This window comes from Mustela nigripes, chromosome 6 (genome assembly GCF_022355385.1).
Source record: "Mustela nigripes isolate SB6536 chromosome 6, MUSNIG.SB6536, whole genome shotgun sequence".
NCBI lineage: Eukaryota > Metazoa > Chordata > Mammalia > Carnivora > Mustelidae > Mustela > Mustela nigripes.
In genome coordinates, this window is record NC_081562.1 from 4,027,500 (window position 1) to 4,042,746 (window position 15,247).

General features: G+C 38.0%; 1 protein-coding gene across 1 annotated transcript in view; it reads left to right on the forward strand.

Moving 5' to 3' along the window:
• The window catches only part of SMC1B (structural maintenance of chromosomes 1B), a 76,149-nt gene that overhangs the window by 47,596 nt on the left and 13,306 nt on the right, over positions 1-15,247 (forward strand). The window contains exons 14-17 of the mRNA XM_059401799.1: positions 172-288; positions 1,673-1,779; positions 13,134-13,275; positions 14,113-14,258. Coding sequence (XP_059257782.1) covers positions 172-288; positions 1,673-1,779; positions 13,134-13,275; positions 14,113-14,258 — 512 coding nt within the window. The remainder of the gene's footprint in view (positions 1-171; positions 289-1,672; positions 1,780-13,133; positions 13,276-14,112; positions 14,259-15,247) is intronic.

The window sequence follows — 15,247 nt, forward strand, 5'->3', positions numbered from 1 at the left end:
CAAGACTGTGGGATCATGACCTGAGCCAAAGGCAGACGCTTAACCCACTGAGCCATCCACATATCCCATAGGATTCCCTTTTTGTTCTAAAAGATCTCTTCACATTTGTTTGCTTCATTGTATAAAGGTAAAACAGTTCCATTGAAAAGAATCTTTCTCTTTTGTCATTAGGAACAGTCTCAGCTACAAAGTGAACTACTGAATATTGAGTCTCAGTGTGCCATGCTGAGTGAAGGCATCAAAGAGCGCCAACAAAGAATTGAAGAATTTCAAGAAAAGATAGACAAGGTCCTGAATGCTGTATTTATTACTGATGGACGTGTAAAATACAGTTGTAGACCAGATAACAGACTTAGGGCTTCTGGAGTATACTCTAAAGCAGTTTGATAAGTCCCGAGTTTTACTGGTTTGCCAAATGAGTTTCTCTGTGTCTTTGGAGAACCACTGTTGCCCCCTGGAGAGATAATGACCAGTGTGTAGTTACTCTGCTCTCCAGCCTCTCTTTGCCCATTGTAAGAATTACAGTCTCTTTCTTCTCCCACTGTCCTTACCACCAGAAAGGAAGACCCTTTCTTTCAGATTATCTTTTAAAGTTACTCATTCCCTCAGTAATTATTTCTTGAACATTTGTTATGTATATGGGGTGCTTGGCTCTGATGCAACAAAGATTTGGTCATCTAGCCTCTGCTGATAAAATGACAGGACCTTTCCGACTTAATTCATTCTGCTCTTGATCCTCTCTAATCCTTAGAAAGTTGTCTGTCCCACTGTCACTTAATAACTTCCACCGATTGCTTTGTTCTGCCTTGTATCGCAAGATTTGAAACCACACTTCTGTTGCTCCTTAATTATCTCTTTTCCGGGTTAAGTACTCCTAATGCTTTAATCGTGGATTTAAAACCAGCTCTGGCAGCCAGCCTCTGGGTGCTCTGTTGTTTGTCAATGCCCAGAGCAAAGCTTAATGTCGGACTACTGCCCGGCCTGCGCGGAGTACCATGGCCTCAGCACGTGGAACTGACACCTTCCATAGGTTTGATTATCTAGTTATGTACATTGTAACTTGTCACTGCATCAATCATGTCCCATTCATATTTAATTTATATTCTGAAAGTTATTTTAATATGTCCTGCTGTTTAAAACAGGTCTCTCTTATCCTGTAATTATATATAAATGCAAGGCTTTAAAACTATCAAGGTTAAATGTTGTTTTGTTGGATTTGGCTCATTCTAGAGCTTCCAAATCTTTCTGTCTTAATTCTATGCTCCAGTCCTTTTGGCTTCTATTGCCCGAGACTCTATAGTCATAAACACTCATATCTAAGGAATATTTTACTTATTTATGTAGAATGTTATACTATGGTGTGGCTAATATAAAGAAATGGTGTTGATTTGGTTTCCAACACTTCATAAAGCCAAAAGGGTTAATAAAGCCATTTATGAGCTTTTTTCTTTAGTTTTTAGAGTAAGAAATTTGAAAATAGAAGGTGTAGTTTGAGGAATTAAAGAAAAAAAAAAAAAACAGTGGCTCCTCAGAGTACAATAATGCTTTTCAGATTAGTTTTTGGCCTAACATAGGAAATTCTTGGTGGGAAAAATTTAGGTTTAAGCATTGTCTGTATGTATACTTTCTTAAAATTAATTATTAAGCCAGTTATTTTGAAATAATTTAAAAGGTAGAAGATGAGATTTTCAAACACTTCTGTGAAGAAATTGGTGTGGAAAATATTCGTGAATTTGAGAAGAAACATGTTAAACAGCAACAAGAAATTGATCAGAAAAGGTATTTTTATTAGAAAATGTTAGTAAGCAACTCACATATATATAAGTGTAACTGCTATTTCTTTTTGTTTAGAGATTTATTTATCCATTTTAGAGAGAAAGAGTGGGGTAGGGACAAGTAGACTCCCTACTGAGTGTGGAACCCAGTGTGGGGTTTGGTCTCATGATCCATGAGATCTTGATCTGAGCCAAAACTGAGCCATCCAGGCTCCCCTGTAACCCTAATTTCTTAATTTAAGGCAATTGCAACTGAGTGAGTCTTTATTTCAGTTCATCAAGAAATAGCTAGTAACCATTCATATTCTTATGAAGAGCTATAATTCTTTTATTCCATAATTTTTTAAAGAGAAAAAGCATAAGTATACAAAATAAGAGAATGGGGACATAATTACACACATAGCAGTTATTTTTAAAATAGTAAGATAATTTAATTATTTCTCTGTAAATACCCATGTATGTGGATAAAATTGATAATCTTCAAGAAATAACATATTCCCAAGATAGAAAAATATAAGATCAGTTGCCATAAGAGAAGAACATGAAAAGCCTCTTACCCAGCACCCTCTTCCCCAGATTCACCAGGCACATGAGGTCTCACAAAGAATCATCCTAGTAAACATCACTGTTTAAAGTTTACTGAACTAGTAAACTTTAAAGGCACAAGTAACTTCATCATTTAATATTTAAACAAATGTTCAGTATTTAAACTGCTTCATACTATAGAAGAGGAAGAAACATCCTTTTATGAAATGAACATAATATTTAATAATACTGATGCAAAAATCCAAAAAATGTTATGTACACATCCCATAAGAAACTCTAAATCATTCTTATCTATAAATAATGAAATAAAATAAGGTTACCTAGAAACAAACAGTGCAACAACCCAACAAAACAATACACCATTTTCTAGTGTGGACCTCATTCCAGAAATAGAAGGGTGGTTCAATATAAGAAATTATTGCTATAATTTTTACCATATTAATGATCAAAGAAGAAAAATCACACAATCAACTCTAGAGAAGATGAAGTCACTTGACAGAATTCAGCATCCGTTCTTTTTTTTTTTTTTTTTTTTTTTTTAAGATTTATTTATTTGAGAGAGAGACAGTGAGAGAGAGCATGAGCGAGGAGAAGGTCAGAGAGAGAAGCAGACTCCCCACGGAGCTGGGAGCCCGATGCGGGACTCGATCCCGGGACTCCAGGATCATGACCTGAGCCGAAGGCAGTCGTCCAACCAACTGAGCCACCCAGGCGTCCCTCAGCATCCGTTCTTGATTTAAAAATCTTAAATATACTTTAATCTTTTAAAAAATTTTTATTTAAATTCATTTAGCCAACATATAGTACATCATTAATTTCAGCTAGAATACACCTTCTTCTAAATCAGCATCATGTTTTCATGGAGGAACACTAGGAGTGTTCCTAGTAAAGTGAGAAATGAGCAGAATATTCGGCATCACCACTCTTACCTAATGCTCTTCTAGCAATCCCAGTCCATAGAGTTAGACAAGAAATAAGGTATAAACATTTGCAAAGGAGGAAATAAAACTTCCACTATTTGCAGGTTATATGATATATATCTAGAAATTCCTGGAAAACAAATTAGAAACTTTTTTGTTAGAAACAAAGAGAATTCAGTAATATGGCTGGATATGAATATTAACATGAAACTTAAAAATATAAAAGTTAATTTAAAAAGTTTTAGACTTTCTATATAGAAGCTACCAGGGAGACAATTATGTAGGGAGAAAATACCTCAAATATTAAGAGATGAGAAAGGTAAAATACTTAGGAGTAAACTTACTAAATCCAAAAGTACATAAAGAAACCTTCAGGGGTGCCCAGCTGACTCAGTTGGTTGAGCATGCAATGCTTGATTTCGGGGTTGTGAGTTCAAGCCCCAAATTGGGGATAGACTTTACTTAATAAAAGAAATCTAATATTTTAAACAAGACAGAGAAATAATCTTGAATAAAAAGAAAAACATACTAGTTTTTTTATAGGAAGACCCTATAAACAGTTTTATAAAGAAGTTGGTTCACCTTAACTTAATCTCTAATTTACATACCCTCTCAATATATGTGTGGACAAGATTTTTTTTTTTAAACAGATGATTCTAGAGTTCATATTCTGAACTAGCTAAGAAAAATCTGGGAAAGATAATGAGAAAAGACTAGAACTCCCAGACTTTGAAACATGTGTAAAGTTGGATTAACTAAAATCTTGAGGTGCTTGTTCATAAATGGAGTCTAGAAATACACTCAGATCTCGAAGGGAAATTCGAGTTAATATAAAACTGGCATTTCATATCAGTGGAGAAAAAAATATACTTTCATCAGTCATGTTGGGATACATGTGTTTGTAACCTGGATAAAAACCTACTTGGATCCCTGTCTCATTCCTTAGACTCAGATTAATGTCAGCTGGATCAAAGATTTCAGTAAATAAATGAAAACATAGGAATACTAGAATGTCATAAGAAAGTTTTTAAAAATAATCTCAGATCAAGGAAGGTATGCCATAAATGCTGGAAGCTGTAAAAGAAAAGATAAATGCAAATGTGTAGAAATAACAGGTTCTGCACGGCAATAGCATCACGAAGAAAACTGAGACAAATGACATTCTTGGGGGGAAAATATATGTACACGTGTGTTTAGAGAGCATGAAGAGTGGTTGCCTCTGAGGAGACTGAGAGTGTGGGATAGAGATACTTACTTTTTGTGTATTCTTACATCTTTTTAACTTCATACCACATCCATGTATTATGTTTTTGAATATAATTGCATTGGCATTATGACTATAAATTCTGAATATAAGGGTACAATAGTGACAATGACAAGATTATATTGTAGGTTAGAGGACAGTCCCTTTGCTGGAGATATAGTCATCTTATATTTAAAAGGAGTCAAATCATGCAGAAATAGGAAACAAAGCATTTATGACTGCAGATTATTTAAGGTCTCTATACTGTACTTATCTAGATGATTGGTTTCTTTTGATTGGGTGCTCCTTTTTTTCAGTTTTATCGAGATGAATTGACATACATCACTGTTTAAGGTGTATAGTGTAACGAGTTGACTTACATGTATTGTAAAATGATTACTGCCTAAGTTTTGTTAATATCTATCATCTCCTATAGATATAAAAATCAAATATAATTTTTATTTTTACTTATGTTTTTACTTTTTATTTTAGTTCCAATATAGTTAGCCTACAGTGTTATATTAACTTCAGGTGTATAATATAATGATTATATATATATACATATATATATATATTCAATATAAGCTCATGCTCATCGAGCGTGTTCCAGCATGCTCATCAAGGTGACTACACTCTTACTCTCCTTTGTCGATTTCATACGTCCTCCGCCCTCCTCCCCTTGTGATAACGATTTGTTCTCTATAGTTAAGAATCTGTTTTTCGGTTTGTCTCTTTTTTTTCCTTTGTTCATTTGCTTTGTTTCTTAAATTCCACAGTGGAGTGAAATCATATGGTGTATGTCTTTCTCTGACTGGCCTATTTCATTCAGCTTAATACTCTAGCTCCATCGATGGTGTTGTGAATTGCCAGATTTCATTCTCTTTTATGGCTGAATGATATTCCATTCTGTATATCTATCCCACATCTTCTTTATCCACTCATCACCTGATGGACACTTGGGCTGTTTCCATAGTTTGGCTATTGTAAATAATGCTGCTATAAACATAGCGATGCGTATATCCCTTTGAATTAGTGTTTTCCTGTTCTTTGGGTAAATACCCAGGAGTGTGGTTACTGAATTATATGATAGTTCTATTTTTAACTTTTTAAAGAACCTCTATTCTGTTTTCCACAGTGGCTGCACCACCAAAAGTGCATAAAGGTTTCCCTTGTTCTAGATCCTTGCCAATACCTGTTGTTTCTTTTGTTTTGATTTTCACCATTCTGACAAGTGTGAGATAATATCTCACTGTTACTTATATTTTCCCGATGATGAGTGATGCTGAGCATCTTTTCATGTGTCTGTTAGCCATCTTTATGTCTTCTTTGGAGAAATGTCTGTTCATGTCTTCTGTCCTTTTATTTTATTATTTTAAGATTTTTTAAATTTATTTGAGAGAGAGTGAGCATGAGCAAGGGGGAGAGTCAGAGGGAGAGGGAGAAGCAGACTCCCCACTGAGCAGGGAGCCCAATGCAGGGCTCAATCCCAGGACCCTGAGAAGGCAGAGGCTTAACCCACTGAACCACCCAGGTGCCCTGGCCCATTTTTTAATTAGATTATTTGATTTGGGGGGCATTGAGTTGTATGATATTGATATATATATATATATATATATATATATATATATATATATATATATCTTTATTGGATAGATCATTTGCAAATATCCTCTCCCATTCAGTAGGTTGTCCTTCAGTTTTGTTGACCGTTTGTTCCTTTGCTGTACAGAAGGTTTTTTATTTTGATGTCCCAATAGTTTATTTTTGCCTTTGTTTCCCTTGCCTCAAGGGGCCTATCCAGGAAAAAGTTGCTGTGACCAATGTCAGAGACATTACTGCCTGTGCTCTAGTCTAGGATTTTTATGGTTTCATGCCTAACATTTAGGTCCCTAATTCACTTTGAGTTTCTTCTTTGTTTATGGAATAAGAAAATGGCCCTGTTTGAGTCATCGGCATGTAGTCGTCCAGTTTTCCCAACACCATTTGTTGAAGAGACTGTCTTTTTCCTATTGCATATTCATGCCTCCTTTGTTGAAGATTAATTGACAGTACAGTTGTGAGTTTATTTCTGGGCTTTCTGTCCTGTTCTATTGAACTGTGGGTCTGTTTTTATGCCAGTTATGTACTGTTCTAACTACTATAACTTTATAGTATAACCTGAAATCTGGAATTGTGGTACCTCCAGTTTTGTTTTGCTTTCTCAAGATTTCTTTGGCTTTTAGGGGTCTTTTGTAGTTCCATACAAAATTTAGGATTGTTTGTTGTAGTTCTGTGAAAAATGCTATTGATATTTTGGTAAGATTGCATTAAATCTGTGGATTGCTTTGGGTAGCATAGACATTTTGACAGTATTTATTCTTCTAATCCATGAGCATGGAATATTTTTCCATTTCTTGGTGTCTTCTTCAATTTCTTTCATCAGTGTTTTATAATTTTCAGAGTACAGGTTTTTGAGCTCTTTGGTTAAGCTTACTCCTGGATGTTTTATTATTTTTGGTGTAATTATAAATGGGATTGTTTTCTTAATTTCTCTTTCTGCTGCTTCCTTATTAGTGTAGAGAAATGCAATGCATTTCTGAAGATTGATTTTGTATCCTGCAACTTTACTGAATTCATTTATCTGTCACTTCTAGTAGTTTTTTATTGGAGTCCTCAAGGTTTTCTATATATAGTATCACGTCCTCTGCAAATAAAGCTTTACTCCTTCATTACCAATTTGGATTTTTCTTATGTCTTTTTCTTATCTGGTTGCTATCACTAGGACTTCCAGTACTATTTTGAATAAAAGTGGTGAGAGTAGACATCCTCGTCTTATTCCTAACCTTAGAGAATAAGCTCTCAGTTTTCCCCCATTGAGCATAATCTTAACTATGGGCTTTTGTTTTTATTTATTAGAGAAATGGGGGCTATGGGTAGAGGGGTGGAGGGAGAGGGAGACAGAGAATCTCAAACAGGCTCCATGCCCAGCATAGAGCCCAACGCGGGACTGGCTCTCCGACCCGAGATAATGATCTAAGCCAAAATTAAGAGTTGGATACTTAACTGACTGAGCCACCCAGGAGCCCCAACTGTGGTTTTCATATAATCAAGTATAATTTTTTTTATTTTTTTAAGAATTTGAGAGAAAGAGAGAGAGCAAGAGAAGGGGCAGAGGGAGAGGGAGAAGCAGACTCCCTGCTGAGTAGGTAGCCTAATGTGGGTCTCAATTTTGGGACTGTGACCTGAGCCAGAGGCAGATGCTTAACCAACTGAGTCACCCAGGCTCCCTCAAGTAGAATTTTTAAATACAAAAGTAGTATGTGCCTCTTGATGAACATAGAGAAAACTTTTTAAAAGATCAGTCATTATCCCATTGTCCAGAAATAAAAACCATCAATATTTTGGCCCATTTCCTTTAATTCTAATTCTCTCATGGTCCATTCATTCATTCAACACCTATTTACTGTAGGCATCCCATGAGCCAGGAACCGTTCTAGGCACTTGAGATTACAGTAGTGAACAAGGAGGGTCAAGCCCTTGCCTCTTCTATGTCCTTTGCATTTCCATGTACATTTTAGGATCAGCTCTTCAATTGTTCTTAAAAGTCTGCTGGGATTTTGATTGGGACGGTGTTAAATCCATTAACCAATTTGGGAAGAATTGACATTTTAACAGTATTCATGAACACAGTGTCTGTCTTCACTTAATGTAGATCTTCCTTAATTTCTCTCATTAATGTTCTTTGATGTTCAGTGTACAGGTCTTATATTTTGTTCAGTTTTTTGTAAGTACCTTATATCTTTATGCTATTATTTATAGAATTGTTTGTAATTATCAGTTACAAATAGATGTTCTTAGTATATTGAATTAAGATTGGTATAAGTTTTTTTAGGATTTTATTTATTTATTTATTTATTTAGAGAGAATGGGGTGAGGGACAAGAGGAAAGGAGAGAATCTCGGACTCTGCGCTGAGCACAGAATCCAACATGGGGCTTGATCTCAAGACCTTGAGATCATGACCTGGATTGAAATCAATGCTCAGCTGAGCCACCTGGGCTCCCCTAAACAGGATTAGTTGTTATAAATTGACTTTGTATCCTGTAATTTTGCTGCACTTGTTAATTCTAGGAGCTCTTTTGTAGATTCCTTAGGATTTTTTACATAGGTGATCATATTTCATTGACAAAAAATTTTATTTCTTCCTTTCCAGTTAGTGCACCTTTTATTTCTTTTTTCTTGCCTTATTGCACTAACTAGGACCTCCAGTACAATGTTGAACAAAAGACGTGGTAGGAGCACACATCCTGACTTTCTTCCAGTCTTAGGGCCACAGCATTCACTCGTTCATGGTTAAGTATGGTTTTAACATTAGGGTACCCTTTAGCAGGTTGAGATAGTTCCTTTTTATTTCTAGTTTGCTGAAATGTTTTAGGAATGAATATTGAATTCTGTAGAATACTTTTTCTGCCATTTTTTGAGTGAGTGCTTGGTTAGGGTTCTGTTGTTACTTATTAATATGGTAAATTATATTGATTGATGTTAAACCAACTTTATATACCTAGGAATAAGCACACTCAGTCATATTTGTATTTTTTATTTTGATTTGCTAAAATCAAATATTTCTGGATTTGATTTGCTAAAATTTCAGTAAGATTTTTGCATCTACATTCATGAGCATACTAATATATAGTTTTGTTTTCTTGCAATATCTTTACCATGTTTTTCTATCAGGGTAATGTGAGACCCATAAAATAAGTCAAGAATTGTTGTCTCCTCTTGTGGTTTCTGGAAGGGTTTTTGTAGAATTTTGTATTATTTCTCTCATAAAAGTTTGGTAAAATTTTCCAGTAAAGCAACTGGGGCCACCCACTTTTCTTTATGGAAGGTTTTTAGTTACAAATTCAGTTCTTTTAGTAGATATAGGGCTGGGGCGCCTGGGTGGCTCAGTCTATTAAGCTTTTGCCTTTGGCTTAGGTCATGATCCCAGGGTCCTGGGATTGAGCCCCGCATTGGGCTCCCTGCTCAGTGGGGAGCCCGTTTCTCCCTCTCCCCCTGACTCTGCTCATGCTTTCTCTTGCTATCTCTCTGTCTCAAATAAATAAAATCTTTTTAAAAAATAGATATAGGGCTATTCATATTCTTTTTCCTTTCTTTTTTTTCTTTTTCTTTTTTTTTTTTTTTTTTTTTTTTTTTTTTTTTTTTTTTTTTTTTTTTAGGATCTTATTTATTTATTTGACAGAGAGCAACAGGGAGAGAGGGAACACAAGCAGGGGGAATAGAAAAGGGAGAAGCAGGCTTCCCACCAAGTAGAGAGCCCAGGGCAGGGCTCAGTCCCAGGCACAACCTAAGCTGAAGGCAGGTGCTTAATGACTGACCCACCCAGGTGCCCCCAGGATATCATTTTTCTTGAGTGAGTTTTGGTAGTTTGTGTCTTTCGAGAAACTTTTGTGTTTCATCCAGGTTGTCAACTTTATTAACATAGTTATTAATAATATTTGCTTTCTGGCCTTTTTGATGTCTGTAGGATCTGTACTGGTGTCCTTTCTTTTATTTCTGATATTGGTGATTTGTCTTCTTTCTTTTCTTCTTAATGCCTAGCTGTAAGTGTATTGATTTATTATTAATCCTTTCTAAGAGCAGCTGTTGGTTTCATTGATTTTCTTTTTGTGTGTGTGTGTGATTAAAATTTTCTTATACATTTTGTTTCTTTTTTTTAATTTATTTTTTATTTATTTTCAGCATAACAGTATTCATTGTTTTTGTACCACACCCAGTGCTCCATGCAATCCATGTCCTCTCTAATACCCACCACCTGGTTCCCCCAACCTCCCACCCCCCCCCCCACCATTTAAAACCCCTCAGATTGTTTTTCAGAGTCCATAGTCTCTCATGGTTCACCTCCCCTTCCAATTTCCCCCAACTCCCTTCTCCTAACTCCCCCCATGTCCACCATGCTATTTGTTATGCTCCACAAATAAGTGAAACCATATGATAATTGACTCTGCTTGACTTATTTCACTTGGCCTGATTTTCTGTGTAGTTTGTCTGTTTCTGTGTGGTTGATTTCTGCTCTTACCTTTATTATTTTCTTTCTTCTACTTATTTTGGATTAATTGTTTTCTATTATAAGCATTCTAATTACTTATTTATTTTAAAGATTTTATTTATGTATTTGAGAGAGAGCGAGCATAAGAAGGGGGAGGGGCAAAAGGAGAGAGAGAAGCAATTTCCCCACTGAGCAGGGAGCCTAATGTGGGGCTCAGTCCCAGGACTGTGGGTTCACAACCTGAGCTGAAGGCAGATGCTTAACCAACTCAGCCACGCAGACCCCCCTCTGATACAAGAATTTTAAACTATATTTCTTTGTAAATATTGCTTAAGCTGTATCCTACTACTTCTGGTATGTTGTATTTTCATTCCATTCAGAATATTTTCTAATATCCCTTATGATTTCTTTCAGTGACCCATGGGGCATTTAGCAGTGTGTTGTTTAATAGGTACCTGCTGGCGGGTAGAATGTTCTTTGGGTGTCAGTTAAACCAAGTTGGTTGGTATCACTCAAGTACTCTCTATACTTACTGGTCCTCTGGCTAGTTCAGCAAACACTGAGAGGAGTGTTGACATGTCCAAGTATACTTTTGGATCTTTTAGTTTCTTCCAGTTCTGTCAGTTTTTATTTCATGTGTTCTACAGTGTTGTGGTTAGGTCCATACATAATTTGGGAACATTATGTCTTTTTGGTGAATTCATCCCTTCATCACTGTGAAATGCCCCTTTTTAGTCCCTATCATATTCTTTTTTCTGAAGTCTACTTGAACTTTGATAGATTTTCTTTAAAGAACTATGCCTATATATGTTCATTGGGTTTCTCATAAAAATCCTACAGGAATTCTGATTGAGATTGTGTCAGATTTATAGATTTATTTGGAAAGAACATCTTCAAAATATCAAATCCTCTCACCTAAGAACCTAATATGTCTTTTCATTTATTCTAATCATCCATATCCTATATTAGAATTTTAAAGGTTTTTTTCATACAGATCTTGTGTGATCTTAAGTTACTTCCCAGATATTTTATAGGTTTTTTTTTCCTCTTATGAGTAATATTTATTTTTATAATATTTTTCTAATTGGTTCCTACTGGTGTAGAAAAATGCTATCAAATTTTCGATTGTAACATGATTTTGCTAAAACCTCTTACGACTTCTAGTAACTTACCCATTATGTGCACTGGGATGCCTTTGACATCTGCTTGGAGATGTGGAGTAGGCAGTTGAGTCTATAGTTAGGAGTCCATGGGAGAGGTCCTGGCTGGAGGTATAAATTCTGGGATTGTTTGTATGCAGGTGGTACTTAAAGCCTGGGTAAGATCACCAGAAACCATCAAAGGAGCAGCCAGTAAGGGAGCAGGAAAGCCAGAGCGGTATGGTGCTCCCGAGCCAAGTGAAGAGGTGTTTCCCATAGTCTGCATGTCTGCCTCCTGCAGCAGGAAGAAATCCTTCAAGAATTTGTTCTGAACTCCCCCTGCGGGCACTGTGCTCGATGGTTAAGAGCAGAGACTCTGAGTGTGTCTCGGACCAGACCGGGGCTCCCTCACTTCCTCCTGGGGTAGCCTGGGGCAACAAACTCGGCTCTGTGCCGTGTCTGCTCAGCTTCCTTATCTACAGCAAGAGTGGTATTAGCCTCTCAGAGTCCTACAACTAAAGCACGTGTAAAAGCACATGTGGCAGGCTGGCACCCAGTGACCTCTCACTGAATATCACTCTGTATTTATCATTATTGTTCTTGTTGTGGTTTCTCGTAACGGTTAGTGCTTAAAAGTCTGTCTGGATTGAAGGATTCTGTTCACGGGGCATGTGAGGGCGAGAGGATGGGAAGGGTGAGCTACAGCTGGTCTTGCAGTTCTTTATGAGGCGTTCGTGAGGCTGGAGAAGGGGGAAGGAGCTTCAGGAGAGGTGCTCTTCCATTCCCACGTTGGCAGTTTGTGGGTGACTAGCCGTTTGGAAAGACAGACTAAATAAATGAGAATGAGCACATAAATTGTAACTTAAAGAGGAGGGGAAAGCCCACAGATTACAGAAGATTCAAGAAACACATATCCACATGCAGTGTGTGGACTCTGATTCAAACCAGTTTTGTTTTGTTTTTAAAGATTTATTTATTTATTTATTTATTTGAGAGAGAAGGGGGAGATAGAGCACGAGTGGGGCGGAGAGGGTGAAGCAGGCTCCCGGCTGAACAAAGAGCCCATGCAGGGCTCCATCCCAGGACCAAAGGCAGCGGTTTAACCGACTGAACCACCCAGGCGTCCCTGTTTTGTTTTGATTTTAATGAGACTCCAGAAATCTGGTAACGAGAGCAATCTAATATTGAGGAATTGTCATCATCTGTATCTACAGTAGCTTGTGGTTTTGTGTTAATGGTCACTCCACTTCCAGAGATACAAACTAAAATATTTACTGATGAAGTTACATGATGTCTGAGATGTGCCAGGGTTGGAGCAAAGTCACAAATACAACTGTAGATACAACAGGCTTGACCATGAACTAAATTCCTTATAGCATTCCTTCTACTTCTGTATTTTCTTAAAATTTTTCATAATAACAACTAAAAAGTAAAGAATTAAGAGACTCCTTACCACATGTAACACTTGGCTCTATTATACTAGATTAGAATTTGAAAAACAAAAAACTCGGCTTAATGTTCAACTCGAATACAGTCGCAATCAGCTGAAGAAGAGACTGAGTAAGATCAACAAATTAAAAGAGACCGTCCAGAAAGGCAGAGAAGACATCGATAACCTAAAGCAGGTAACTAAGAACAGGTGGCTGAGGCGCCCTGTCACTGAGACGATGACTTCCTCCACTGAGTAAACACGGGTCGAGCTCCTGAAGTGTCCTCCTGGGGACAGAAAGTGTGGAGGGCAGATTTGGGAAATACTGGAAGTCAAATCAGCAGTTTCACGAATACCTGGATGTTGAAGTGGGAGCCTAAGCCTAGGAGGGACGCCAGTGATGACTCCTGAGTCCTAGTTGGGGTGATGGGTGGATAGAAGAGCGAGTAAGAGCGAGAACATTCCAGACCCGTGGAGCTGGAGCTGCCTGTGTGACACCGAAGCAGCGATCTCTGGCAAGTGAGGGGGGCACAGAGGGTGGGAGGAGCCCAGGCCTGTTTCTGGAAGTGAATTGAAACTGTAAGTGCTTGAGACTCCCAGGCAGGCCGGAGCACTATGCGGGGCCGTGAGGCCAGGGTGGGACTCTGAAAGGAGTGGTCGCACGGGTTGTGGAGGTAGAGCGTAGAGCCAGAAACCCCACCATGCCGGGAAGAGGACATGGGGGCGGTTGTCAGGTTGCCAATTAAGAGGTCCGAGTAGCAAGAACGTCTTCATTGGACAATGGGAACAGAAGTCAGATGGCATTAAGCTGAGGAATGAATCCAAAATGAAGGACAAAGAAAGGTAGGAATTGCCAATTTCCAAGAGGCGTAGAGCCAGAGTGGGTCCCACAGAGTGGGATAGAGGTTCGTGCACCACCCAGAACGAGGGTTTATCCCAGAATCACTGGGTTGGTTTCTTGACACTAAGATGATCTGTGGGCCTTATTAACGTAAAAGACGGTGAGTCTACAATGTAAATCGTCTTCTTTCAGGCTGAAGAAAATTGTCTGCAGATTGTGGATGATCTCATGGCAAAGCGGCAGCAACTTAAGGACGTATTTCTCACTCAGAATGCGAGCGCCGAGAAGGTCCAAGCTCAGCTGGAAGAAGAGCGGAAGCGATTTCTGGCTATTGATAGGTAATTAGTTGGAAGGACCACAACCAGCAATTTGAAATTTATTGTAGGAAGCTTTGTTATTTGAATTTGTGCCCTTGCTGCCTTTGGTCCCACATCACACCTTTCAATGTGTTCTCATCTGGGGAAAAACCAAAAGAGGTGGTTAGTTGTTTAGAGTGAATAGTTTTCTTTGGCAGATGACAATGTGGGCCTGTGCTAAGAGCCCCTGCCCTAAATCCCTGTGACTCTGCTTGTGGGACAAACCCTGCAGGGGGGTGTCTGGAGCCGGTCTGCATGGTCACGTCCCCCAGCCCTGCCACTTACACACTACGCCTTCATTTCCTCCTCTGGTAACCTGGGGACGCTCACCGCGGCTGCCTCCCGGGACACTTGTAAGAATTAAATGAGGGACTGTTCATAGGACACTTAGAACAGTACCTGGCACGTGCTAAGCATGTGTGTCTGTCATGAAGGGGACGATGACACTTGGAACCAGGTGACCCGCTGCACCAGTGTGACCTCTGCTTTCCTGTATGATGGGCACGACTGTAAGCAGTTAGATGAAATGTGCTCTGGTTTGGCCAACTCAGCATTTCATGGTTTTGCCCACTGATCGAAGGCTTACAGCATTTCAGGATAGAGCCAGAAAGTTCTTTGTCTACGATTTTTGAGTGGACTTAAAGGTCATTTACTCTTGAATTTTTTCACTTTTGTAGTTAGTTTAAACAGAACTACATCTCTGTTCATCATCATATTTTTGAAAATCATATTCTTAATTTATTTTATTTTTTGGTCCTGTTTCTAGATCCTCTTTAAAATCCCACATTGTTTTAACTAGTAAAATCCCCAAGCCCTCATTTAAAATAGAGAGCATTATACTAATGCTGTAATAGAAAAGTTCAGACCATTCAGACCATTCGATATGTAATGACTTAACTGGTAAGACATTTTTCTTGTTTAAAGGTTGTTTCTCTTGTTTTGAGGTCTAAAGTGTAGAGCTTATATTGAAG